Genomic DNA, 25659 nt, shown 5'->3' on the forward strand with positions numbered 1-25659 from the left:
TGGCAGTACAATTATGAGAGGAACTGATGGTAAATTAATAGCTCTCATAATGAGTGTTTTAGTAAGGCTATGAAATTTCAAGTTAATTGTGGAGAGTTAAACATTGAGTAATGAATTTCAATGACATTGACATTCCAGTTTTTATCAACCTATAGAAATGACAGAATAATGTATGATGGTGGGACAATGTGTCTAGAATTTAGGGAGCCATGCACATGGTCCAAGGCATGTCAGAATGATATTCAGAGTTAATTAGCTGGGTTGTTTTTATTTTTTTTTGTGTGGGGGCACGTGACCAGAGACATGGCCCTGCTCCCAGCCCCCCTGGAATAGGACCAGGGGCCCCGCGCCCGCCACCCTTTCCCCCATTTCCCCATCCCAGCCCATGGGACTAAAGTCCCCCAACGGGGAGGAGGTGGCAAGCACCAGGCTGGGGCTGGACATGTGGGCCCACGGGTCTGTGCTTACGCCAACGAGGAGGGAACGCCTCTGCTAATTAGCTGTGTTTTTAATTATTTATCTGAGCATATGGTTTTGTGATGTTTGTCCTAAGCATGTATTTGTTGTAAAAAATTATGTTTAATATTGAAAACATCTTACTTGAAAGTGTGAGCAATGTGAGCTGACAGCTTTAACGCCGCACGCAACATCACTAGAGGGGGACTGACTCAGAACCACAACGTGCTCCAAGGCAGCTCATCCGCCAGCATGCGTGTCCTGTGTTTATCCCTGTGCAGTCTGAAGAGCTGTTAGGTAAAAACCTTGCACTGTTGATCAAACTGAGAGTATCACAAATTGAAGAAATTCTATAAGAACATGCTAAAATACAACTTATATGACAAGCAGTGAAATGTAAGGAAGAAATCATAAATCAATCAGCTGGGCACTTTGTACTTGGAAGGTGGTTGGGCCTGAGCAGACACAGCACAGCCTCGGTGATGGAGGCAGGACCAGACTATGGCTGCAGGAAAAAGAGCTAGTTTCTTCCCATGTACTGGTGTGCGTGGACAACGTCTGCCAAGGCAGGGATCTCCACGAAAGTGAACCAAAGCAGAAACTTATGAAATGGAAAATTTCCAAAGATGGTGAGAGTTGCAATAACATCCATACTACCCTCTAGAGTAAAAATTTTTAGTATATCATTTTGCGCTAAAGTTTACAATCAAAGGAAAATGATATGTTATTATATACTGTTCTCTGAAATGAAAGGACAGTGACACACAGGACTTTAGAAACCATCCGGTCTTTCACACGTTGGTGCCTGCGGAAACTGAAGGCCAGCAAGGAGAAGCAGCAGCACAGTCCCCAGCTCAGGAGGCCAGGCGCCAAGCCTCCTGCCTCACTTAGGGAGGTGAGGAACCATCACAGCATCGTGCGTCCCTCTTTTCATGCTGGACAGTTCACGTGAGCTTTTTTTTGCTCAGAGAAAGAAACTCATATTTATGAATGACAGTTATTTTTTTTACTGTCTGTAATTCCTAAGTAAATGTAGCACTTAATGTGATTTTGTAAATAATTATTAGAATTTTTATTTCAAAATATAAATTCTAACAAAAAATTTTTAAAAGGCTCCCCGCAGTGTTAAATCCAATGAATCCAAAAACAAGCTTAGCATCAAAATCAACCCTACAGATTCAGTAGGTTTTTGACAGGGCTTTGCAAATCGCCTATTTTAAAAACTCTACAAGTGGTTCTCATGTTTAGCAAGAAGTGGAAATCAGTAAAAATCCACACCCACAAGAGAACCACTCCTGCAGGACCTTTCAGAGTGCAAAGTAACCTTCCAGTCTTTGGCTGCATATACTGAATGAACTTCACCAGTATATGCGGTCAGTTAACTAATTGTGCTTCTTTTTAACAAAGGATGCAACCCCCAACTTCTTCTAAGGAGCTCTTTTCAAAAACTATTAACACATACTATGATGCAGACTAATTTTAACCTTCTTACCCATGACCAATGCCCTCCTGATTATTCTAGAAAGCTACAAAATAATTGCAAAGGAGAAGAATCTTTTTCCCCAAAAATAGAAAGCCAAAGACTAAAGTTTTAAAAATGTGAATTAAAAAGCTGGTTTGGGCTAGCAAGAATCAACTGAGAGAAAATTAAAAAACAAACAAACAGTTAAATAATCCCTATGAACCCTGGCCTGGTAGCTGAGCTGGTTAGAGCATCATCCCAATACACCAAGGTTGCAGGTTTGATCCCCAGTCAGGGCACATACAAGAATCACCCAATGAATGCATAAATAATTGGAGCAACAAATTGATGTTTCTTTCTCTCTTTACCCCTAAAAACAATGAAATAAGCCCTGGCTGGTGTGGCTCACTGGGTTGAGTGCTGGCCTTTGAACTGAAGGGTCATCGGTTCAATTCCCATTCAGGGCACAGGGCTGGGCTGTGAGCTGGGTCCCTGGTTTGCGGGCATGCCAGAAGCAACCAATCAATGTTTCTCTCCCTTTCTCTAAAAAATAAATAAAATCTTTCCCAAAAAAATCAATGAAATAAATAAAATAAAATGTCCCATACAAGATTTTAATAAAGGCTTGAATTAAACAAAAGCACACCACCTAGTGGACCAAATGCAGGATGACGTTTTCGGAGCACTTGCCTGAGCTGGAAGGCAGCAATGCCCTCTCTCCTCTTCCATACATTTAAGGCAGGTACTTTATTAGTGGTACCAGTAAAGTTAACTCAAGAAAAAGAAATACTTACCTCATGATCACCCTTCACTACTCTCCATCCCCCAGTTTTAAGGGAAAATTGTGGGCAAGAATAAAATAAGCTATGAAAATGTTAAATGACATACTCACCAATTTAAAGCTACAGAGATAAAACATGAAAAACTGTACATGGCAGGAGGCATGGGTGGGCAACAGGAGTTTATCAAAGATGATTATGAGATCTCGATATAAATCCTTTGTTTTGTTGATATCGATCTTACCTAGAGAAAATACAGCATTTCAGTTTTATAAATACATTACTTTCAAGCTACCAGTTTCATTTACCAAATTTTAAAAAGAAAACAATACCATTAAGAAATACAACATCATCCATTCTGCCAAGATTAAAACAAAATGCCATTTTTATTTTGCACAAATCTTCCTTTGCAAGTATAATAATCCGGCTCTGGCAAGGTAGCAGGCCCCTCCCTCATACTCACAGTTCTGATGCCATAAGTGTAAAGCAATCTTACAATTCATGAGGCAATGGTCCTTTGTTCCACTGATTCTACTGCTAGTAACTTATTAAAGCAAATAACTGAATGTTCATTACACTATTATTTATAATGACAAAAAGGGGCAGAGGTAAGAGACCAGTTAAATCCATATGATCAATAACAACTATTTTAAAAGAATAGTGAATGGTATGAGAAAAGGCTCACAATAGGTGCAAAGGCTGGATTATGAAACATTACATAGTGTGACCTCCAAATTCACTAAAAAACATTCATACATATACACATACTAACAAAAAAGAGAAAAATATTTATCAAAATGCTAATAAATAGTAGGAATGTGGCACTCTAAAATGCCTTTTTTAATCCTTTCCTGTAGTTTCCAAATTTTCTCTAGTCAACATGTATTATTTTTTATAACAGCAAAAAAAGTTAAAATAGTAACATAGTCAACTTTCTGATTCAAGTTTTATTCTGAGTGGTTCAGTTTCATTCTTAAATCTGAGCCATGTGAACAGAAAAAATTCTGTGTTTTCATGGCAAAGCCTCTAAACTCAAAGGTCCACAAAACTAAAAGTTCCATGAGGGCAAGAAGCGTATCAGTTCCAACACCTGGCACAATCACAGCAGCAAGATCCTCTAAACTCAGTACATAACACCAAACACCACATACCAATGTCTACTACACCGTTCTTAAATGTCTTCAACAACTTCAGTTTAATATGATCGCCACCTAAAACTGACCAAGTGCCATATATAATCCTTTAACACAACAGTCAGTGAGAAGATCAAGGGCTTTGAAGACATATAACTGAGCCTGAATCACAGTGACACCATTTTCAAGCTGTTATATTGGCAACCTTCTTTTCCTCATACTCAAAATAGTGATTTTTTACAGGATTTCTATCAGTACTAGATAATGTATTGTAGGGGCTACAGCCATTCCTTATAAGGAATTCCAGTCATCCCCTAAGGGCCCATTGCCTAACGCCTGTAAAAATTTGCCAATGATTGCTGCTAGCATTAAGTAATTGCCTCTTTGAGGCTTTTCTCTTGCAGAGAATCTGGCCTTTTTGCAGAGCTGTCTGTCCTGCAGAGAATCCGGCTAAGCAGCCCACTACGACTGAAGATAACCCCGTAAACCTTGTCCCTGTTGCTATCAGCTGTCACGTACACACATACCTGCAGCTGCCCCACCTCCACTTCCTGCTGGGGTCGTTTTCCCGACAAAGGAAAAGACCCTGTATAAGCCCTGCCCTAAACCCCATTCAGGGTCAGCGCCATTTTGGAGACTTGGTCTCAGCCCGGCCGCCGGGAATAAATTCTTCGCTTTCCTTATTCACTGTCTCCGAATGGTTTATTCTTGCTGAATCTGCCATAACAGTATGAAAAACACCCAGCACAGAACCAAATTCACAGTAGGTGTTCAATAAAGAGCAGCCACTGTGGCTACTACAGGTCATTACCATCCACATAGCAGACATCCTTAATGTAGGACAAAAGTAAAGACAGCAGGATATCCAAGCGTTCAGCGACAGGATGTACCATCTGATTGAGCCTTTCAGGGTCAGCTCTTGTTTCGTGTTCAGTAACTTCATCTTCATCCTTTGAAGATAATGCAAACACTGACATTAAAAATTTCAGGAAAAGGCCCTGGCCATGTAGCTCAGTTGGTTAAAGCATCATCCCGACAGACTAAGATTGCAGGTTCGATCCCTGGTCAGGGCTCATACAAGCAGCAACAATGAATGCAAAAATAAGTGGAACAACAAACTGACATCTCCCTCCCAATCAATAAAGAAATTAAAAAACAAACAAACAAAAAAAACGCCCTGGCTGCTGTGGCTCAGTGGATTGAGCGTCGGCCTGCGAACCAAGTGTTGCTGGTTCGATTCCCAGTAAGGGCACATGACTAGGTTGCACGTAAGGTCCCCAGTTGGGGACGCGAGTGAGAGGCAACCATACAGTGATGTTTCTCTCCCTCTCTTTCTCCTTTCCCCTCTCTCTAAAAATAAATAAATAAATAAATAAATTTCAGGAAAAGTACTTTAGTTGGGAAAATTGTCAGAGGTCATTATTTCCTTTAAAAGACAAAACAAAGAAAATACATTCCAGGCAGGGGCTCTCAACCAGAAGTGTGAATCAGAACCACTCATGGAATTCAAAGTAAAAGCACAGGTTCAGAGCCCCAGCCTCTGAGTCTCATTAGAAGACCCACAGAGTGTGGCCATGCAAACATCATGGGTCTTCCCAGCTCCTGGCACCCCCTGTGGTGGACACTGTTGCTGTCAGGTCCCCTTTCCCAGGACAGGGCACCCATCTCCCAGCTGCTGTGAATTTTAGCCGCGAACAGCTCACAGCTCACCCCCTTCTCCAGAGAACTACCCTTGCCAGAACAGGAACCAGAACTGCCCTTGTATTCTTTCCAGTGACGACCCCTCAGAACTAATGACTGACCAACAAGGGGTCATCAGAAACCATCTCCCTCAAGCCGGGATCAATTCTGTGGTGCAGTCACGTTGCAGAGCTCCTAGTGGGATTAGGCTGTAGCTGTAGCTGCCTTCCAAAAGACACCAAACTCTTGCTCAGGGCCTTTCCCTGCCCTTTCCTGCTTCCTCACACCCTCGTCCAAGAGAACCCGAATCCCTGCCTCAGGCTCTCCTCCCAGTGAACCCGACTTAAGACACTGTACCAGGTAAAGAACTGCGTTAAGGTATACAACTTATAAAACCACAGAAATTAAATTGATATGCTCTCCTATTTATCACTCCCTCACCAATAATAATGTGATTGCAAAAACAAACGCAACAGCAAATGTGAAGCATGCTTACCAAACCCAGATTCAAACCTGGGAAATAAAGCAAGCTACTTCATTTAAGAAATCACGTTTAAAAAGAAAGAAAGAAATCTGTTTTAAACAAAAGCCTTGAGAATATGAGATGCCATTAGCTGTCTCTTCCCACACTCCGGACTTAGGAGCCCTGTATGCCTGCTTTCGCTAATAAAAGCTGACCATATTAAACAGTCCTTCTGTGGCATCCGTTCCACTACCAGTTTGAGCTGCTACTTCCTCAGCATCTTCAATATCCTGCCGGGATGCACTCACCTACATTATAAAAAAGAAAAAAGAAAGAAAGAAACCATTTAAAATACAACTATATCATTTGAGGAATGAAAATTCATCTGACACACACCCTTTAAAGGTGTCCAAATTAGCACTGTAACTATTACACAATTAAGGTGCAAACCTATAAATTGGTTCGGGTCATGAAAGAATTTACAAGATTATAAATCAAGCCCCTTTTACTACTTATATAATTTCATTATGAACTATGCTGTGATAGTCTAAATTTGGATAGCTTCAACAAACTCAACATTTACTCCAATTCCTAATATACACAAATACTCACATACATGTAATATAAGACGCATATTATCAATTTACTGAGCAGAAAAATGATGAAAGTCAACTTTGAATTACAAAGTATTTACTTTGTTATATAACTCTTCAAACATCTTGCTTAAAATATCTTTCAAATCATACCTTTTTTACTATCTTAATATGAACTACTTCTTTCTAAATGTACCCTAAAATGGTCCATAAAGAGGACTTCCAGTCAAGATAGCAACATAGGTAAACACAAATTGTCTGCTCACACAGCCACATCAAAATTGCAACTAAATATAAAACAACCATCACTCAAGACTGTCAGAAATTGAGTTGAACGTAAGTCTGACAACTATGGAATCAAAGAAACCACATCCATCCAGACTGGTAGGAGGGGCAGAGACATAGAACAGGCTGGTCCACATCCACATGTGGTGGGGAAAAAAATTCAGGAGGAATATCTCGCAAGTGAAGAGTCCCAGCTCAATACCAGGTCCCCCATCCCAGGGCTCCAGTGCCAAGAAGCTAAGTCCCCATAACTCTGGCTGCAAAAATCAGCAGGGATAGACACTGTAGGAGTCCCAAGCAGTTCCTCTTAAGGGACCCACACATGGGGCTACTCGGACTCACTGCTCTGAGCTCCAGTACGGGGGTAGCAGCGTAAAAGGTACCAATGGCATACAGGGAGGAACTTAAGTGTCTGGCATCAAGGCGAGAGCTGGGGTACAGCTTTCTCCTAGACTCCCAGACAGAAAGGCAAGCAAAGGCCATTGTCCGTTTTCTAAACCTTCACCCCACAGCCAGAGAGCTGGTAAGTAGGTCCCATATCTGAGACTCCATCAACCTAACTGTTTACAACCCCCCGGAGATCCCCTGAGACTCTATCCCACCCCTCTTACAGGCCCACTCAAGATACAAATGGCTGATTTTGGCTCGTTTCCCAACTTCCTAGATCCTAACAAACAAGCAACAGCTGGCCTCAGTATCCTACAGCTCTCCTCCCACCCACCCCCACCCCTTGTACTTCTTGCTGAGTGGCCCCAGGCTTAGCACTGGCAGCAGCCAGCTTAGAAGCCCAGCACAAGCAGCAGCCACCTCAGATTGCTTTATAGCTCGGGTAAGGTGTCCTGGACAGAACACAGGTTGGGCCTGCATCACCTGGGAAACCCCAGGGTCTGTGCATCTAGTAGACAGCTACAGACCACATCAGAGCACCACCACCCTGCCCCTGCACAGCTGATTCTCCACGGAGAGCAGAGGCTGGTGGTCAGTGGTCACAGCCAGTCCTTGCAGCTAACTGGCCTGGGTAAATCCCTCCCATTGACCTGCCAATAGCAATCAAGGCTCAACTACAAGAGGAAGGTGTACTCAGCCCACACGAAGGGCGAACCTTGAGTACCCAGTTTGGATGATAGGGGAGGCTGTACCACTGGACCCTACAGGACACCTACTACATCAGGCCACACTACCAAGGGAGTCATAGCAGCTCTTGCCTAATACATAGAAACAAACACAGGGAGATTGCCAAAACAAGGAGATAAAGAAATATGGTGTACATAAAAGAGCAAATCAAAACTCCAGAAAAAGAGATAAATAAAATGGAATAAGCAATCTCTCAGACGCAGAGTTCAAAACACTGGTGATGATGCTCAAGGAACTTAGTGAAGACCTCAACAATGTAAAAAAGATCCAGTAAGAAATGAAGGATACACTAATTGAAATAAATAACAATTTACAGGGAAACAAGAGCATAGTGGATAAAGTTGAGAATCAAATCAATGATTTGGCAAAAAAGGAAGCAAAAACAACCAATCAGAAGAAGAAAAACAATGCCAAAAAACAAGGATAGTGTAAGGAGCCTCTGAGACAACTTCAAGAGGTCCGACATTTGCATCATAGGGGTGCGAGGAGCAGAAGAGAAAGAGCAAGAAATTGCAAATCTATTTTAATAAATAATGAAAGAAAACTTCCCTAATTCAGTGAGGGAAACAGACATGCAAATCCAGGAAGCACAGTGTCCAAAAAAAGATGGATGCAAAGAGGACCACTCCAAGACACATCATAATTAAAATGCCAAAAGTTAAAGATAAAGAGAAGATCTTAAAAGCAGCAAGAGAAAAGCAGTGAGTAACCTCAGGAGAGTTCCCATAAGATTATCAGCTCATTTTTCAAAAGAAACTTTGCAGGCTAGAAAGGATTGGCAAGAAATATTCAAAGTCATGAAAAGTAAGGATCTACAGGCAAGATTGCTCTACCCAACAAAGCTATCATTTAGAATGGAAGGGCAGATTAAGAGCTTCCCAGACAAGAAAAAACTAAAGGAGTTCATCATCACAAACCATTACATGGAATGCTAAAGGGACTTAATTAAGAAAAAGAAGATCAAAACTATGAATAAAATGCCAATAAATACATATCTATCAACAACTGAATCTAAAAAACAAACAAAGCAAACAAGAACAGAGACAGAATCATGGATACGGAGAATGTTTTGATAGTTGCCAAATGGGAGGGCTGTGTGGGGGAATGGGTGAAGTGGTGAGGGGATTGATAAATGCAAATAGGCAGTTACAGAACAGCCATCGGGATGTACAGTACAGTACAGGAAATGGAGCAGCCAAAGAACCTATGCACAACTCATGGACATGAACAGTGGTGTGGAGATTGCCTGAGGGAGTGGGGGGTGCTGCACGGAGCGGGGCAAAGGGGGAAAAATTGGGACAACTGTAATCGCAAAATCAATAAAAGTTACAAAAAACAAATTAAAAATTAAAAAAATAAAATGTTCCATAATTTAGACCAGAGAAAGACTTACAAAGATTGTGCATGCAGTTGGGCAGAGGTTAACTCCAAGTGAGCACACTGGCAGTCTGTCTAACTTCCAGCTTTTCCTAGACTTGCCTCATTATAGCCTCCTTCTCCCCTACAGTATCAACGTTCTCCTCCACCCACTCACCTCCTCAGTCCACAAACATGAAGTCTACCCAACCCTAACACATGCCCCTCACCCCTGCCCCATCCTCTTACAGCACAAACCCTCACCAAGGTCTCTTAACAACCCCACTTCCTAACCATCCACACTCTAAAATGCAGTGTCCCCCTCCACGGTGACAAAACAGACTACCTCCCAATCACCAGATCCAAGGACTGTTGCTTCTCTCCTTCTCCTTAAAAATATGAGTAACACCTCATGCTGCTGACCGAACCCTTCCTTCTTCCATGTCTTCCCCACATATCCATGCTCTTTGGTTTACATCCCAATTCCTATCATACTTCCTCTCTCCTGTCCTAAAGTACATCATTCCACAAGTAACCTACCTGCAGCTACCAGCTGCTTGGTGAGCATTCACCATCAGCTTCCTACCTGCACATCTCAATCCATCCAAAATGGAACTCATGATCTTCCAGTTTTCTTGTGACTTTCCTTAATACTGTTAATGTCAACACCAAGATTTGACAGGGAGCTACCCTTAAAGGATTCCCTTCCTTTAGCCCCTATTCTCTCTCCACTTCCTATCCAGTCTCGAGGACCAATTCACCTTTCTTCCACAATTTCAAAAGATTCCACCACTTTCTTTCATTCCCACTGCACCTTACTGTAGGTCTCTTTAAATACCTTCCTGACTCCCGATTATACAAGGTTTTTTAGCTCATAGCAATGCCTGTGTTCCATTCATAGCATTTACAACTACACTTTTACATTGGTTTGACTGTCTAATGCCATGTGCCCCAACCATGAGAAACAGGACCGTCTATAATCCCTAGCACATCAATGAATTTCAAGAAATGTACAAAGAAATGAATTAAAAGTGGAACTACGGATTCTCTTCTACTTCTGCTACTACTGTTTCAAATCCTATGATTATAATATGTTTAATAAAGAAAAATCAAGGAGAAAAACAAATTATTAAATACTTACATCCAATTTGAGTAGCTTTTCAATGACAAGCTCTAGAATTTCATGCCTCAAGGTTGGAAAATACACACTAATTCTTAATAAGTTATGAACATAACATTCCTAAAACATAAAAAGATAAACATTTCAACAGAGAATGTTTCAGTTATTTAAGAAAAGCATCAATTACACAATCTTTAGCTCCAATTACTTAAATAGAAAAAACAGAGTATCCAGTAACACAGAAACTATACTGTGTATATATATATATATGTACACATAATTTGCGCCTGTATCCATATAGCGGGGTAGTCTGTTGCATGTCAATGTATAAATTACCCCCAGTAAATTCAACTTGCAGTTTGTATACTTCTACAGTGTTTTTAAAACAGGTTTGTTGAGATGTATTTCAAATGCACATTACCCCTTTAAAGTGTACAGTTTAAAGATTTATATTATATTCAATATTGTGCAACCATAATAATAACCAATTTTAGAAAATTTTCATCACCCTAAAAAGAAACCTGTTATCTTTTAGTACAGTACCTCTCCCCAGCCCTCAGTAAACACTAGTCTTTCTGTCTCTATGAATTTGCCTATTCTAGATATTTCATATAAGTGAAACTTGAATTATGTGGTTTTTCAGCATGTTTTCAAGGTTCCTTCACATTTTAGCAAGTAAGTCACTCCTTTTAATTGCCAAAAAACATTTCATTATATAGACATACCACATTTTGTTTATCAACCGATAAAACATTTGGTGATTTCTGTATTTTGTCTATGATAAATAATGCTGCTTTTAATATTCATTTAAGTTTTGTGTAGACAAATATTTTCATTTCTCCTGGGTGTATATCCAGCAGTGGAAACGTTGGGTCATGTGGCAATTGTTTTCTTTTTTCTTTTTTTAGAAACTGTCAAGACTGTTTTCCAAAGCAGCTGTACCATTTCCCATTTTACCTCTCATCAGCAATGTACAAGTGTTATGATTTCTCCACATCTTCATTACCACTTGTTACTACCTTTTTGAGTATAGCCATACTAGTAGGTGCTAAGCGGTATTTTATTGTGGTTTTGACCTGCATTTCCCTGATGGCTGATGATGTCAAGCTTTTCATATGCTCATTGGCCATTTGTGTATCTTTTCTGGAGAAACACCTATTCAGATCATTTCCCCATTTTTAAAAATTGGGTTATTTGCCTTTTTATTATTGAGCTAAGAGTTCTTTATATATAGACACAAACTTTATTCAATATGTAATTTGCAAATATTCTCTCCCATTATTTGGGTTGTCTTTTCACGTTATTGAAGGTGTTCTATTAAGCACAACCATTTCCAATTTTGATGAAATCCAATTTATCTACTTTTCTGTTTTTTGTGTCATATCCATAAACTGTTGCCTAATTCAGTCACAAAAATTTTCTTCTAACAGTATTTTTTAGCTTTTACATTTAGATCTTTTATCCTTTTTAAGTTCATTTTTTGTATACAATCTGAAGAGATGTCCTACTTCATCTTTGCATGTAGATATCCACTTGCCCCAGAACTACTCATTGAAAAGACTATTCTTTTCCTCATTAAATTGTCTAGTACAACTGGGTTTGTATATCGATCTTATATCCTGTGACCATGCTGAACTCATTTATTAGCTCGAAGAGTGGTTTTGTGGATTCCTTAAGATCTTTCTACACGTGAGATTATGTCATCTGCAAACGAGACAATTTTACTCTTCCTTTCCAGTCTGGATGCCTTTTCCATTTCTTGCCTAATTGCTCTGGCTAGAACCTTCCGTACAACACTGAATGAAAGTGGAGAAGCAGACATCCTTATTTTGTTCCTTATCTTAGGGGAAAGCGTTCAGTCTTTCTATTGAGTAGGATGTTAGCTGTGAGATTTTTTTTAAGGCTTTATTTTTTTTAGAGAGAGAAGGCAGAAAGAATGGGAGAGAAACATCGACGTATGAGACACAGCGACTGGTTGCCTTCCGCACACCCCCAACTGGGCACCTGGCCCACAACCCAGGCCTGTGTCCTGACTGGGAATTAACTGGCAACCTTTCAGTTCACAGGCTGGTGCTCAGTCCACTGAGCCAGCTGTGAGATTTTCATAGATGCCCTTTCTCAGATTAAAAAAGGTCCCGTCCCCTCTGTTTTTGTCATGAAAGGGTTTTGCTGTTTGTCAAATGCTTTTCCTACACCTATTTGGATGATCACATGTTTTTTGTCACTTATTCTATTGTCACAGTATATTATAGTAATTGATTTTAGGGTACTAAGTCAACCTTATATTCCTAGGATACATTTCACTTGGTCATGGTACATAATTCTTTTTATCTGTTGCTAGATTCAGTTTTCTAGTATTTTGTTGAGAACTTTTGCACCTATGTTCATAAGAGATATAGGGTATATAATATTCCACTTGAAGACTATATAAAACAAAAATTTATCAACTTAAAATACTTATAATACCTTATTTAGGAAAAAGTAATCTTCTCAGAAGGGAACCACTATTATTTATTTAAAACAATATAGATGACCTAAAACTTGGAAAGGAATAAGTAAAACTTAAAACAGAATTCATCTGTAGAAGACTCTGCCTTGTGTGTTCAAATAAGGCATATTTATAATTGACAATATATGAACTATACCTTCTAGTTTTTATCTATAAAATCATTAAGCCTAATCAGATATCCTTGAAATAAATCTCTGCCTTTGACTTGTACATGGGAATCAAAGAAGGTGGCATAGGGGGTTCTTGCTAAGAAAGGAACAGAGTCTAATTCTTAGACCTAACAGTATCTAAATCACAAAAAACAATTTTTCGATTATTTTCCCTGTGAAAAGATTTCTTACCAACGTTCTTTCTGATTTTCGAACAAATGGAAATTTTTCTACCAGTATTGGCATAAGAAACCATGGTGTCCTAGTGGAAAAAAAAAAAAAAAATCAACCCATGTTACCTGACCTTTCTTCGAAGGGAACATTTACATTCTAAGAGCAAATATGGATATAGGAGGCAAACGGTAACTCCTACCTCAGGCAATTAGAACTTAAAATTAATGCATAGCTTCAGAAAAAATTTGTAACTTAAGGGAAAATAAGCTTCTATTAACTTTCATATTAACACCAAATTAAAGGGGAATTCTTTTTTCTACAAAATCAAAAAAGAACATCAGTTTAAAACTTAAACACTTCCTACTGCACACATAAATTATTAGCTTAGACATTTTTACACTTGATTTTAGCCAAAAGGCCAAGAAGCAATCAACTTGAAGCTTTTTGAAGTTAGGAAATAAACTTACAGAGAAAATTTAAGTCCACCCCTCCAACAGAAACCCACACACCTTAAAATCTTTCTTAGAACTGCAATTTCTATGCAAATGGTACGACACAAACACACGGGGATTTCCTACTGAAAGTTTTTGGATATCACATCTGTTGAAGATAAAAGCAAAATCCCAACCACTATCTATAACTTGGCAGAAAACTTGCATGCAAGTTTTAAAAAATAAAGATCATGAATAAAGAATTAAAATGCTATTTTTTGTAGCATGGGATGTTACAGCAACAGGATACAAAAAACATGCAGCATGCAACTTGAGTTTTGCTTCTATAAATATTTTTTAATTTTCTACTAACTGACTGCAATTTTCTTGAGACTTAAATACCATGATTCAAATAAATAACAAAAGTATACTCACGATGGGACATATCTTGCTATTATTTGCAAGGCCCTGTGACATGTGTCAAAATTTGCAGGAAGATCTACAAGAGAAAAAAAATGAGAGTATGAGCAGCAAAATAAAATTAAAAACTAAAAAATTAGGTACTTGAAACTAAAAGCATCTGTAACCAAAAATGAATTACTTATCAGTGAAATAATTTCAAGATTTTTCTCCATAGCCAACTATCAATGAGGACTAAGTGGACTAATATAAGTAATGCATTAAGGGTAATTGATTGTATGTTAGTGCCATATATATATAAACAAATTCCATCAAAATTTGCCATTAAACTTTATCAGCATGCATTCTCTAAGACAGAGACTTTTTTTCTTTTTTTGCTGTAATCCACTTTATACTTACTATCATCTTCATCATCAGAATCTGAAACATCTATGTCACCTTCTTTAATGATCACTCGGGCTTTTGAATAAAAAACAAAGTATGTTAATTCTTCTGTCATTGACCTACACAAAAATGATTTTTCCATGTCTAAACTAGTACAATAATTAAATGTACAATCTGAATGAAAACTTATCACATTAACTTTATCACTTTTACTTTATTTTTTAAATTATTATTCTTTTTAGATTGTATTTATTTATTTTCAGAGTGAAGGGAAGGGAGGGAGAAAGAGGGAAACATCAATGTCTGGTTGCCTCTCTCATGCCCCCAACTGGGGACCTGGCCCGCAACCCAGGTACGTGCCCTGACTGGGAATCAAACCAGTGACACTTGGTTCGCAGGCCGAGGCTCAATCCACTAAGCCACAGTAGCAGAGGGCAACTTTATCGCTTTTAAATAACATATTCTGAGCTCTAAATTCCACCCATTAAATCAAATTACAACCTAAAAAAATCACGGTGACAAGTCTAAACACTTCCACAGGGGCCATTATACAGACAGACATGTACCAGAACTGCTGCCAATATGTATCCTGGAATCTTCAATGGCAGCACAATCTCAAAGTGTACTGGGAAGGTAGTATTTTAATAGAGATATTTAAAAAGTGAAAAATCAAAGCAAGCAAAGAGGAACCACTTACGAGGTACAAAATGAGAAGCAATCATGCTGAGACATGGTCTAAGGAAGACAGTCTGTGCTGATACAAGATTACCAAGAAAAGCCAAATATTCCTCCACCACCGTCTGACTTCTATTCAACCACTGCAATCTCTAGAAGCAGGAGGAAGAGAAAGACAAAAGAAAAATTTTACTGATACAAAACATACTTTTCAAACTACTGAATCACATACTAGTCAGTGAAATAAATGGTGAACTTACCAAGAGAATATTGATAAGCTGCTCAAAGTCTTTGGTCAAGTACATGATAGACGAACGGAATTCTAAGAGCCAGTTAATGATCTGGTCATCCTTAAGTTAAACAAAGAAAAGTACTTTCAAAATCACAAATCCTCCAAAATAAGAGAAGATGATATCTATACTGCATCAATCACCTATCAAAGCCCTGGCTGGTGTGGCTCAGTGGATTGAGTGCCAGCCTGCAAACCAAAGTGGTGCCAGTTTGATTCCCAATCACCTATCAATAATATTTAAATTAGAAAAAAAAGTCACAGACTTGGATTTAAGCCAAAATTGGGATGAAAATTTTTTAGTCTGTATCAAACTGGAAAAAGATATTCCAATAAATTTGGTTGTTTTTGAAAAAAATGTAGTAACTCCTACACAAGAAAAAATTAAAACGCAATACTCCCTTCTCATCACTTTTGTTTGCCCTAACAAAGTATAAATCCCTCAAATGTTGTCACCTGGGACTTTTGAATAAATGCAGAATTAGAGCAGATTCAAATATTGTAAGACTACAAGGACTTCAGCCGAAGAACACATATGCATGACCCATGAAGATGAACAGTGGTATAGGGGTTGCCTGAGGAGGGGGGGATTGGGTAGAGCAGAGCAAAAGGGTGAAAAAGTGGGGACAACTCTAATAGCATAAACAATAAAATATAATTAAAAAAAAAAAAAAAAAGACCACAAGGACCAATAGCTACCTCTATCTCCTCAGTAGTCACGCGGATCTAGGCTGATTAACTGAAGTCATCGATAAATATAAATTTTTCTCAATCCAACCTGTCACTGGGTTTAAATATATTAAGATGAATAAATAAATAAATGTATTAAGATGTGTTATAGCCCTGGGTTTAAATGTATTAAGATGAATGAATGAATAAATAGATATATTAAGATGTGTTATAGCCTGAATCAGTGTGGCTCAGTCAGTTGGGTGCTGTCCCCCAGAGTGAAAGGTCATCAGTTTGATTCCTGGTCAGGGCACCTGTCTGGGCTGCGGCTGGTCCCCAGTTGGGATACAAATGATTGATGTCAGTCTCTTTCTCCCCTCCCCCACCTCTAAAAATAAATAAATAAAATCTTTTTAAAAAATGTGTTACATATAAATGAAGGTTCCACTACTCCATGAAATGTTTTTCAGGCAATAAAATTATTGTTCACAACTTTTATAGTGCCATCGAAAAAAGTGCTAAATAAAAAAAGATCTTTGACAAGTCTGGAAATTAAGTTAGGATTTAACCCATGGGTATATTTAGAAGAAAAGAAAAAAGAAAACAAGCCATGAATAAAATGCAGTATCAAGTTATATAAAATATAGTTTGTACTGATGCCTATATACAACATACACAAGAAAAAACTAAAACCCTATTTTTGAAAGAAAATGGTTAATGTGGATTAAGACAGAGTAAAGATTAAAAAAAGCAAAAGCAATACAGTGTTGTACCTAGAGTGAGAGACTATTAATAGGGTTGTACTTACAATTATAGACTATTTATAGATTTAGTGAGGACATACCAGGTGCCAGGCATGGTGCTCAATCCCGTACTTAGATATCTTTTCCTAGTCCTACCAATATTGCAAAAAGATTACTGTTACTCCCATTTTTCAGTTGAGGAAATGAGGTTAAGAGAGATGAATAAGCAACTCACCCAACCAAGAAGCCCATAAAGAACCAGATTCAAACCCATCCACCTGGGTCAAAGCCTAAGCTCCACCCACACTCTGACAATGCTTTCTGCCGCCTTGACCCTACCTGTATTCAACCACTGAGTGCTTTCTTTGTGCTATGTAACAAACTTCAATGAGATCGACTATTTTCTGATGAAACCCCAAGTAAGCTGGCAGGAAAATAAAGTAAATCACAACTGATTTACAATATGGTGATTTCATAATGTCCACAATCACTAAGGGTAAAATTAATGATGGCTCACCACCACCTGAGGCAAACAAGACAAGTTACTTGAAAATAAAATGAATTAGCTCTATCCTATCTCTTTCCCATTAAAAAAAAGTACAACAAATTAAGAATAACATTTAAACAGCTCCACTTTTTAGAGTCAGTCAGATTCTACCGCTTTAGTAATTAACTATTATCTGAAGCAAATTACTTGCAACACCCATCTGAACTAACACAGACATAATTGATGTGATTATCCCTATGTCATGATACTGAGGATGAGAAGTGCTGATATAAAATACAGTGGGGGGACACCCAAAGATGGCGGCATAGGCAGACATAACTAGCCTCTTCGTACAACCACATCAAAATTACAACGAAAAATATAGAACAACCAACACTCAGAACTGTCAGAAATGGAATTGAATGGAAGTCTGACAATTACGGAATTAAAGAAACCACATCCATCCAGATGGTAGGAGAGGAACAGACATGGAACAGGCTGGTCCCTCACCCACGGGTGGTGGATAAAAATTCAGTTGGGAGATCTCAGGAACAAGGAGTCCCAGCCCCACACAAGGCCCCACAGCGCAGGGTTCCAGTGCCAGGAAGATAAGTACCCACAACTTCTGGCTGCAAAAGCCAGCAGGGACTGAATCGGTGGAAGAAACTCCTGGAGCCCCAAGCAGTTCCTCTAAAACAGTGGTTCTTAACCTTCCTAATGCCACAACCCTTTAATCCAGTTCCTCATGTTGTGGTGACCCCCAACCATAACTAAAGCATAGTGATTAAACACAAGAACAACATGTAATTATATATGTGTTTTACGATGGTCTTAGGCGACCCCTGTGAAAGGGTCGTTCGACCCCCAAAGAGGTCACGACCCATAGGTTGAGAACCGCTGCTCTAAAAAGAACCCACACACAGACTCACCTACTCAGACTCACTCCCTCTGAGCTCCAGCACCAGGGTAGCAGCTTGAAAGGCACCAGTGGTATACAGGGAGGAACTGAAGTATCTGGCAGAGACCACTGTCCCTTTTCTACACCCTCCCCCAAGAGCCAGCAAGCTGGTCCCATATCTGAAACTCCATCAACCTGGCTAACACTGTTTGAGCTGCCTTGGAGATCCCCAGAGACGCTGCCCCATCCAACTTACAGGCCCGCCCAAGCTTGCTTTTCCATGTGAATGGCTGGTCTAGACTTACACTCCACAACTTCCTAAATCCTCTCAAACAAGCAACAGCTGGCCCCAGTGAGCACCAGGACCAGAACTACCAGCAGCCAGCCTAAGTTCACAGTGTGGCTTCTCCTAGGAATCTCCAAGCCCAGGACATGTGCAGCCATCTCAGATTGCTTTACAGCTCAGGTAGGGTGCCCTGGGAAAAACACAGGTGGGAGCTGACCTTGGCCTGTATTACCCAGAAAACCATAGGGCCAGAGCACCCAGTGGACAGCTAGATGATGTCAGAGCACCACCACCCTGCCCCTACATAGCTGATCTCCCCAAAAGGCAGATAGTGGTGGTCAGTGATCACAGCCAGTCCTTGTGGCTGACTGGCCTGGGTAAATCTCTTCCATTGATTTGCCAACAGCAATCAAAGCTCAACTACAGGAGGAGTGTGTATTCAACACACAGGAACGGTGCATCTCAACTACCCAGCTTGGGTGATAGGGGAGGCTGTGCCACTGGACCCTACAGGATACCTACTACATTAGGCCATACTACCAAGACATGGAGTCAAAACAGCTTTATCTAATACACAGAAACAAACACAGGGAGGCTGCCAAAATGAGGAGACAAAAAAATATGGCCCAAATGAAAGAACAGATCAAAACTCCAGAAAAAGATCTAAACAAAAGAGAGATAGCCAACCTATCAGATGCAGAGTTAAAAACACTGGTGAACAGGATGCTCAGAGAACTCGCCAAGTACAGCAAACACGTAAGGGAAGAAATGAAGACTACACTAACTGAAATCAAATGAAAAACCCACAAGGAACCAACCATGAACGGAAGGAAGCCGGGGTTCAATTCAACAATGTGGAACATAAGGAAGAAATAAATTTTCATCCAGAACAGAAATATACAGAAAATCAAAAAAATGAGGATAGTGTGAGAAAGACTCTGGGACATTTTCGAACGGGCCAATATCCGAATAATAGGGATGCCAGAAGGAGAAGAGGAAGAGCGAGAAATTGAAAACCTATTTGAAAAAATAATGAAAGAAAATTTCCCTAATTTGTCAAAGGAAACAGACATATAAGCATAGAGTCCCAAACAAGTTGGACCCAAAGAGGACCACGCCAAGGCACATCATGATTAAAATGCCAAAGGTTGAAGACAAAGAGAGAATCTTAAAAGCAGCAAGAGAAAAGCAGAGAATTACCTGCAAAGGAGTTCCCATAAGATTATCAGCTGATTTCTCAAAAGAAACTTTGCAGGCAAGAAGTATTCAAAGTGATGAAAAGCAAGGACCTACAACCTAGATTACTCTATCCAGCAAAGCTATGATTTAGAATCAAAGGGCAGATAAAGTGCTTCCCAGATGAGGTAAAGCTAAAGGAATTCATGATCAACAAGCCCCTATTATATGAGATGTTGAAGTGACTTATTTAAGAAAAAAAGATCAAAACTATGAACGTTAAAATGACAACAATCTCACAATATCAACAACTGAAATCTAAAAACAAAACAAACTAAGCAAACAACCAGAACAGGAACAGAATCGTAGGTATGGGGATCATTTGGAAGGTTGTCAGCTGGGAGGGGGAAAGGGAAGAATGAGGGAAATGGTGCAGGGATTAAGAAGCATAATTGGTAAGAACAAAATAGAGAGGGTGATGTTAAGAACAGTATAGGGAATGGAGAAGCCAAAGAATTTAATATGCACAATCCATGGACATGAACTAAGGGGGGGATTGCTGGAGGGGAGAGGGGTACTAGGCAGAGGGGTGCAAGCAGAGAGAAAATTGGGACACCTATAACAGCATAATAAAATATACTTAAAATTTCTTTTTAAAAAATACAAAGAGGTTGCTCCTTTATTCTTCAAAAGGCAAGAAGTTTTCAGTAGAGCAATAACATGTTTAGATGTGCTTTAGAGATTATATAGACTGCACTACTGAGAGTAACTTTGGGAGTGGGGCAGCGGTGAGATAGTGGAGAACTGAAACCTGGAGACCACCAAAGAAATTACTGGAAGAATCCAGATAAGAGAACACTCACACAGCAAGACTCAAAAGATTATTTTTTTCCCCCAAAGGACTTGGTAAATCAATGGATACGAGGGGTGAGAGTTCAGAAAGACTCCGAGGTCTCTAGCTCAAGAGCCAGGTAAGCAATAAGTCAGTTAAGCCCATAAAGAAGGCTTCACAACTATAACAGAAAAACAATTAAAAATAAATTTAAAAAAAATAGGTTTCAGAAGGTGCAGGTTTCAAAGAGAGAAAACGCTAAGTTTAAGGCACATGGGCTAGCAGTTAAGAAACAATCCTAGAACCCACAAGAGCAATCTGAGCTACATATATAAATTTTAGAATTGAGACCTGGCATATTTCTAAGCCTTGAAGGTATAAGGAGATCACACAAGAGGAATCTGTAGAATGAGAAAAGTGTCAAGCTTGAAAACCCAATCAACACCAAATTTAAGAAAAACGTATCAAGGGAAAGATTAAAGTGGTAGGAAGATGGGAAGATCAGAGAAACTAAAAGAGAAGTTTCAAAGGCAGGTGGCCAACAGTGTCAACTGCTACAAAGAATTAATTTGAGGCTTGAAAAATAAAAGCCCATCGAAATCAGCATGTAAGAAATCAATGGTAATCTTTTCATAGTAATTAGGGCAATGGCCTTGCAATGGACTTAACCACGAATGGGAAAGAAGAAAGTGTAGACCATCAGCAGGAACAACAGCTAACAATTACAAAGCCCTTACTTTGAATGAGGGCCCGTTCTAAGTGTTTCTCATATACTAACTCACTGGATGCTCTTAAAACCTCTATGTTTAAAAACTCTCCATTGTTTTTCTGATTTTACATAAAGGAAGCAAAAGCAGATATTAAACAACTTGCCAAAGTACACACACTGGATAACAGTGGAGTTGGAACTTTATCCCCAGCCATCTGACTACCACTGCCAAGGTAAGAGACTATTCTTTCCAAAATTGGGTAATAAAGAAAAGAAAAACAAAATAAAATGCATGGAGTTGTTACTACATGACAGGAATATACTATATCCTGAACTCTTGAAACACTGAAAGAGCAGCAACTTCAAAGACAAGTCATCTTTTGTTGTTTCTTTGATTTTGGTTTTGCATTGGAGAGACATGAGAGTTGCCTACAGCATAGAGGAAAAGTATTAGAAAGGAAAAATTAAAGTAAGGTTTCTCAACCTTGGGACTACTGACATCTGGGCTGCATAATTCTTTGTCGTGAAGGGCTACACTGTGCACTGTGGAATGTTTAGCTGCGTCCCTGTCGTTCGTTCATTAGAGGCCAATAGCACCCTTCCCTTCCTCCTGCTGTGACAACCAAAAATGTCTCCAGTTTTTCTCCAGAAAAGGGGGGGAGTTAAACTGCCCCGGGTTGAGAACCACTCAAAGTAAGATGGAATCACAGAAAGCAGGTTTTAAAGGATGGTATACGATCAAACAGAAGTGCAAACTAACATCTGTCCCAAGTGGCAACAAACTTTGCTAATGATCAAACACAAAATTACCTTTATGTCTGGATCTGATAGCTGGTTCTTCAACAATTCATAATCATTCGTTTCACCCTTAACAAGAAAGGGGAGAAAATAAGTCTTACTTGCTTTGGTTTCATGTTAAAGATCAACAGCAAGACTTTTAACTATATTTTAACATCAGATGAAATTACAAAAGGAACATTGTAGCTCCCACACATCAATTAATGATTATAAAACAGCGACTACAAAAGTTTTAAAACTCATGTCAATGAAGCTAGGGGGGCTTGGGAAAAGAAAATGACAAAAAGCCACTTAAATAGGATATAGGTGCATATTATATATACAAGTCATTATATGTCAATTATTCCTCAATTTAAATAAAACAAATGTCATTCATATTTTTCCTCAATTGCTGAGACTTAGTAAAATCACTTTTAAACTAACACACACACACACACACAAATCCCTATTAATGGAGCTTGTGTATCATCCCAAAGTAATGCTTAGGTAATTCCTTAAAAAATAAAATGCTGTGATCTAATGTTTTTTGTTTTTTGTTTACTGTAGCACTTGAAGTTTTTAAAAGATACAATGTAAATAAAGCAGTTGAAGAGGTGAAACCTCAGCAAAAAGTTTACTTTAATTTTGAGCTGATAGCATCATACTGTCATTAAATATTTGATTTCAAGATGGATTATCTAAAATTCATGTTATTATGTTAACAGGTCTTTAGTATAATAGCTATAATTGTATTCTGACCAACAAAAAACAAACCCCAGTATGTCAATTATATCTCGATAAAGCTGGGGGAGGCAGGGTGGGGAACACCAAACTTCATCTTTTATCTGTTACCTTTTTGTACTTCAGCAAGACTTCTGTCACAGTTCCACCAAATCGAACAGTTTTTCTTGGGGGAGAGTTGAAGAAATCTTTCTCTAAGTCAAGCACATCTGAAATCCTGTACAATCAAGATTATAAAGCTATTAAGTGTATGACAGAAAATAATAAAAATTATAGCTACATTTATCAAGCCATCATCATTCAGTGATACAATTGCTAAAGCCTCTTAACTGGCCTCCCTACTTCCACTCTTACTCCCCAACAATCTATTCTTCACTCAAGAGATCTACGATATTTCAAAAACTTAAAACAAATAATGCTATTCTACTTTCCTGCTTAACCTCTCCAAAGGTTTTCTGCTTCACTTAGAATATAAATCCAAACTCCATACTGCGGTCTTCAAGGTCCTCATTAATCTGGACCCTCCTTGCCTAACACTCCGACTACTGCAGCCAGTGTCATTTCCATTCTAAAAATTTGCCAAGCTGGTTCCCATGTCACTTGCTGTTCCCTCTATCTAGCGATTTTCAACATTTTCATCTCATGGCACACATAAACTAATTACTAAAATTCTACCAAAAAACACAGGTATAAGTTTGATACATTCACATTAGATGGCTATTGTGTTGGCTGTTGTCATTTTTCAATTTAACAATCTAATGTAAAAGAGGTCAGTGCCCCTGACTAAATAGATACATGTTGCATTTTTTAAAATTGATTTGAGAGGGAGTGAAGAAGCATACAACGCCTTATTGTTCCACTTATGCAGGCATTCTTTGGTTGTTTTGTTTGTGCCCTGATGAGGGATCGAACCAACAACCGTGGCGTATTGGGACAATGCTCTAACCAACTGAGCAACCCAGCCACGGGCCTATTCATATTTTAAAAAATTCTTGTGGCACACGATTGAAAATTGCTGCTCTGTCTTAAAACACTCAGTCTCCAGATCAGATCTATATAAGGTTGCATTCTTGTTTTCATTCAAATTGAAGCTCAAATGTCCCAAAGGTCTTCCCCATCAGAAATCTGAAATACCCATCCTCTCCCTCCCTGCTCACATTACCCTGTTTTATTTCTTCATTGCAATGATCACTATCTGAAGTCACCCTGTTCATCTATTTACTGTCTTTCCCTTCCTGACTGTAAGCTCTGTTGGTAGAAGTGACTTTGTCTTTTGATAGACTACTGTCCCCAGTGTCTAACACAGTAGGTAGGCACTTAATAAATATTATGACTAATATTAAGTGTTTTATAAAGTTCACTTCTTTTAAATAGCAGATTAGTGAAAAACACATCATCCTACTAATGACTAAAAGTTAAACCCGAAGAGTTTTAGAGGGCAAGGGACTTTAAGAAGATATAGACTGTTGAGCACGTTTGTCAAAGCAAACCTCAAACAATTAAGATTCAGTTTGCCATCGACGACAGCATTGCGCTGATTATCCAAATACCCTAGGAAACTCTCCAAATCTAGACGAAGAAGCTGGAGAGAGGAGCAAAGGAGCAGAATGCAGTACCCAGGCCTGGGACGCAATGACGGAGGGAGCCCAGTGGAGAGAAAAGGGGACTCAGGAACAGAGAACAGATTCATTTCTCCAGCATCGCCCCCACCCCACCTTCAGCATCCGCTTGAAGAGCATGGGTTTACTCTTGAGGAGCTGAAATGAACCTCTACCCTCCTCTCCCACCCCACCCCATTAGTTCTGTCCCAGGCCCTTTCAGATCCACTGCCCTAACGCCGGTCCTGGGCTTGGGTCCCAGCCGCTCAGAAGGAAGCCGCCGTATTCTTACCCATGCCCTGATGCGCCCAGCGTCTTCACCGCAGAGGCCGAACCCGCCGCACCTCCAAGCAACCGCGTGTGAAGCACTGGGGCCGCCATAGGGCCGGATAAATGCGACAAACGCGCCTCGCGCCGGAAGTCGTGCGCCTTCTAGTACCGCCTTTGTTCCGGAAGCGGCCTTCAGCCAATCGGGAACCCCACGTGGGGAGAGCGTAGTGAGCCCGCGGGCTAGAGCGCCGCCAAAGCTTTCTCCTGTATCAGGCCTTTTCTTCTACTTGGAGGACTTTTTCTGCCCAGCGAGGTGAAGGTCCTAGAGCGGCCTCAAGTAAGCCCTGGAAGAAGGGGGATTCGTAGGGCTGGCCATGTCCAGCTTTGAGGATCCGAGAGCGTGGGTCACCCAGGAGATGCTAAAGGATGTCTGGGTTCCTCGAATATTAACTTTTTTGGAATCAATGCATATCTCTGTCAAACTGAAGAACCTACAGATGAAGTGGGCAGGGGATTCAAACTACACTGCTTGACCCAGGAAACTGAGCTCTGTATCCATTGCACCAGCCTCAAAGACACTCAAGATAACTATCCTCACGGAAACTGAAGTTTGACCAAGCACCTTACCCAAAAACTTCAGTGTGATGATAGTGGGATGAGAAATCAAAGAGCGAGAGGAAACAGTTTCCAAGAGTCGTTAAGCCCCTGAACTTAACATTTTAAAGAGGGTACAGGAGCCAGGCTGACAAAGCAGTAAGGGCCTTACAGACAGAAGGAACAGCACGAGGCACGGTATGGAGGAATGGGAAGCAGAGGAAAGAGGGACAGCACCTCTCGTCTCTAAGAAGGAAAAATGTTGCAACCTTTGGAAACCCACCAAAAGTACATTATATCAGTTGCAGCACCTTGTTAAATGTAAAATACTGTTAAAATAAGTAACTGTCTTTCTGCTGCCTCCCTATGGTCCCCCCTCCCCTCACT

At 39.7% G+C, this 25659-nt stretch overlaps 1 protein-coding gene across 1 annotated transcript in view; it reads right to left on the reverse strand.

Moving 5' to 3' along the window:
* RRN3 (RNA polymerase I transcription factor RRN3) overlaps positions 1 to 24829 on the reverse strand; it is a 35322-nt gene extending 10493 nt beyond the window's left edge. The window contains exons 1-12 of the mRNA XM_090279141.1: positions 24701 to 24829; positions 22922 to 23027; positions 22103 to 22159; positions 15464 to 15553; positions 15226 to 15355; positions 14544 to 14603; positions 14160 to 14223; positions 13312 to 13381; positions 10483 to 10581; positions 6189 to 6281; positions 4642 to 4780; positions 2811 to 2941 (exon numbers count right to left, since the gene is read on the reverse strand). Of these exons, the coding sequence (XP_090135267.1) occupies positions 2811 to 2941; positions 4642 to 4780; positions 6189 to 6281; positions 10483 to 10581; positions 13312 to 13381; positions 14160 to 14223; positions 14544 to 14603; positions 15226 to 15355; positions 15464 to 15553; positions 22103 to 22159; positions 22922 to 23027; positions 24701 to 24789 (1128 nt within the window). The 5' untranslated portion in view covers positions 24790 to 24829. The remainder of the gene's footprint in view (positions 1 to 2810; positions 2942 to 4641; positions 4781 to 6188; positions 6282 to 10482; positions 10582 to 13311; positions 13382 to 14159; positions 14224 to 14543; positions 14604 to 15225; positions 15356 to 15463; positions 15554 to 22102; positions 22160 to 22921; positions 23028 to 24700) is intronic.
* Positions 24830 to 25659: the final 830 nt, after the last annotated feature.

This window comes from Furipterus horrens, unplaced genomic scaffold (assembly GCF_987537825.1).
Source record: "Furipterus horrens unplaced genomic scaffold, mFurHor1.1.pri manual_scaffold_5, whole genome shotgun sequence".
In the NCBI taxonomy this organism is placed as follows: domain Eukaryota; kingdom Metazoa; phylum Chordata; class Mammalia; order Chiroptera; family Furipteridae; genus Furipterus; species Furipterus horrens.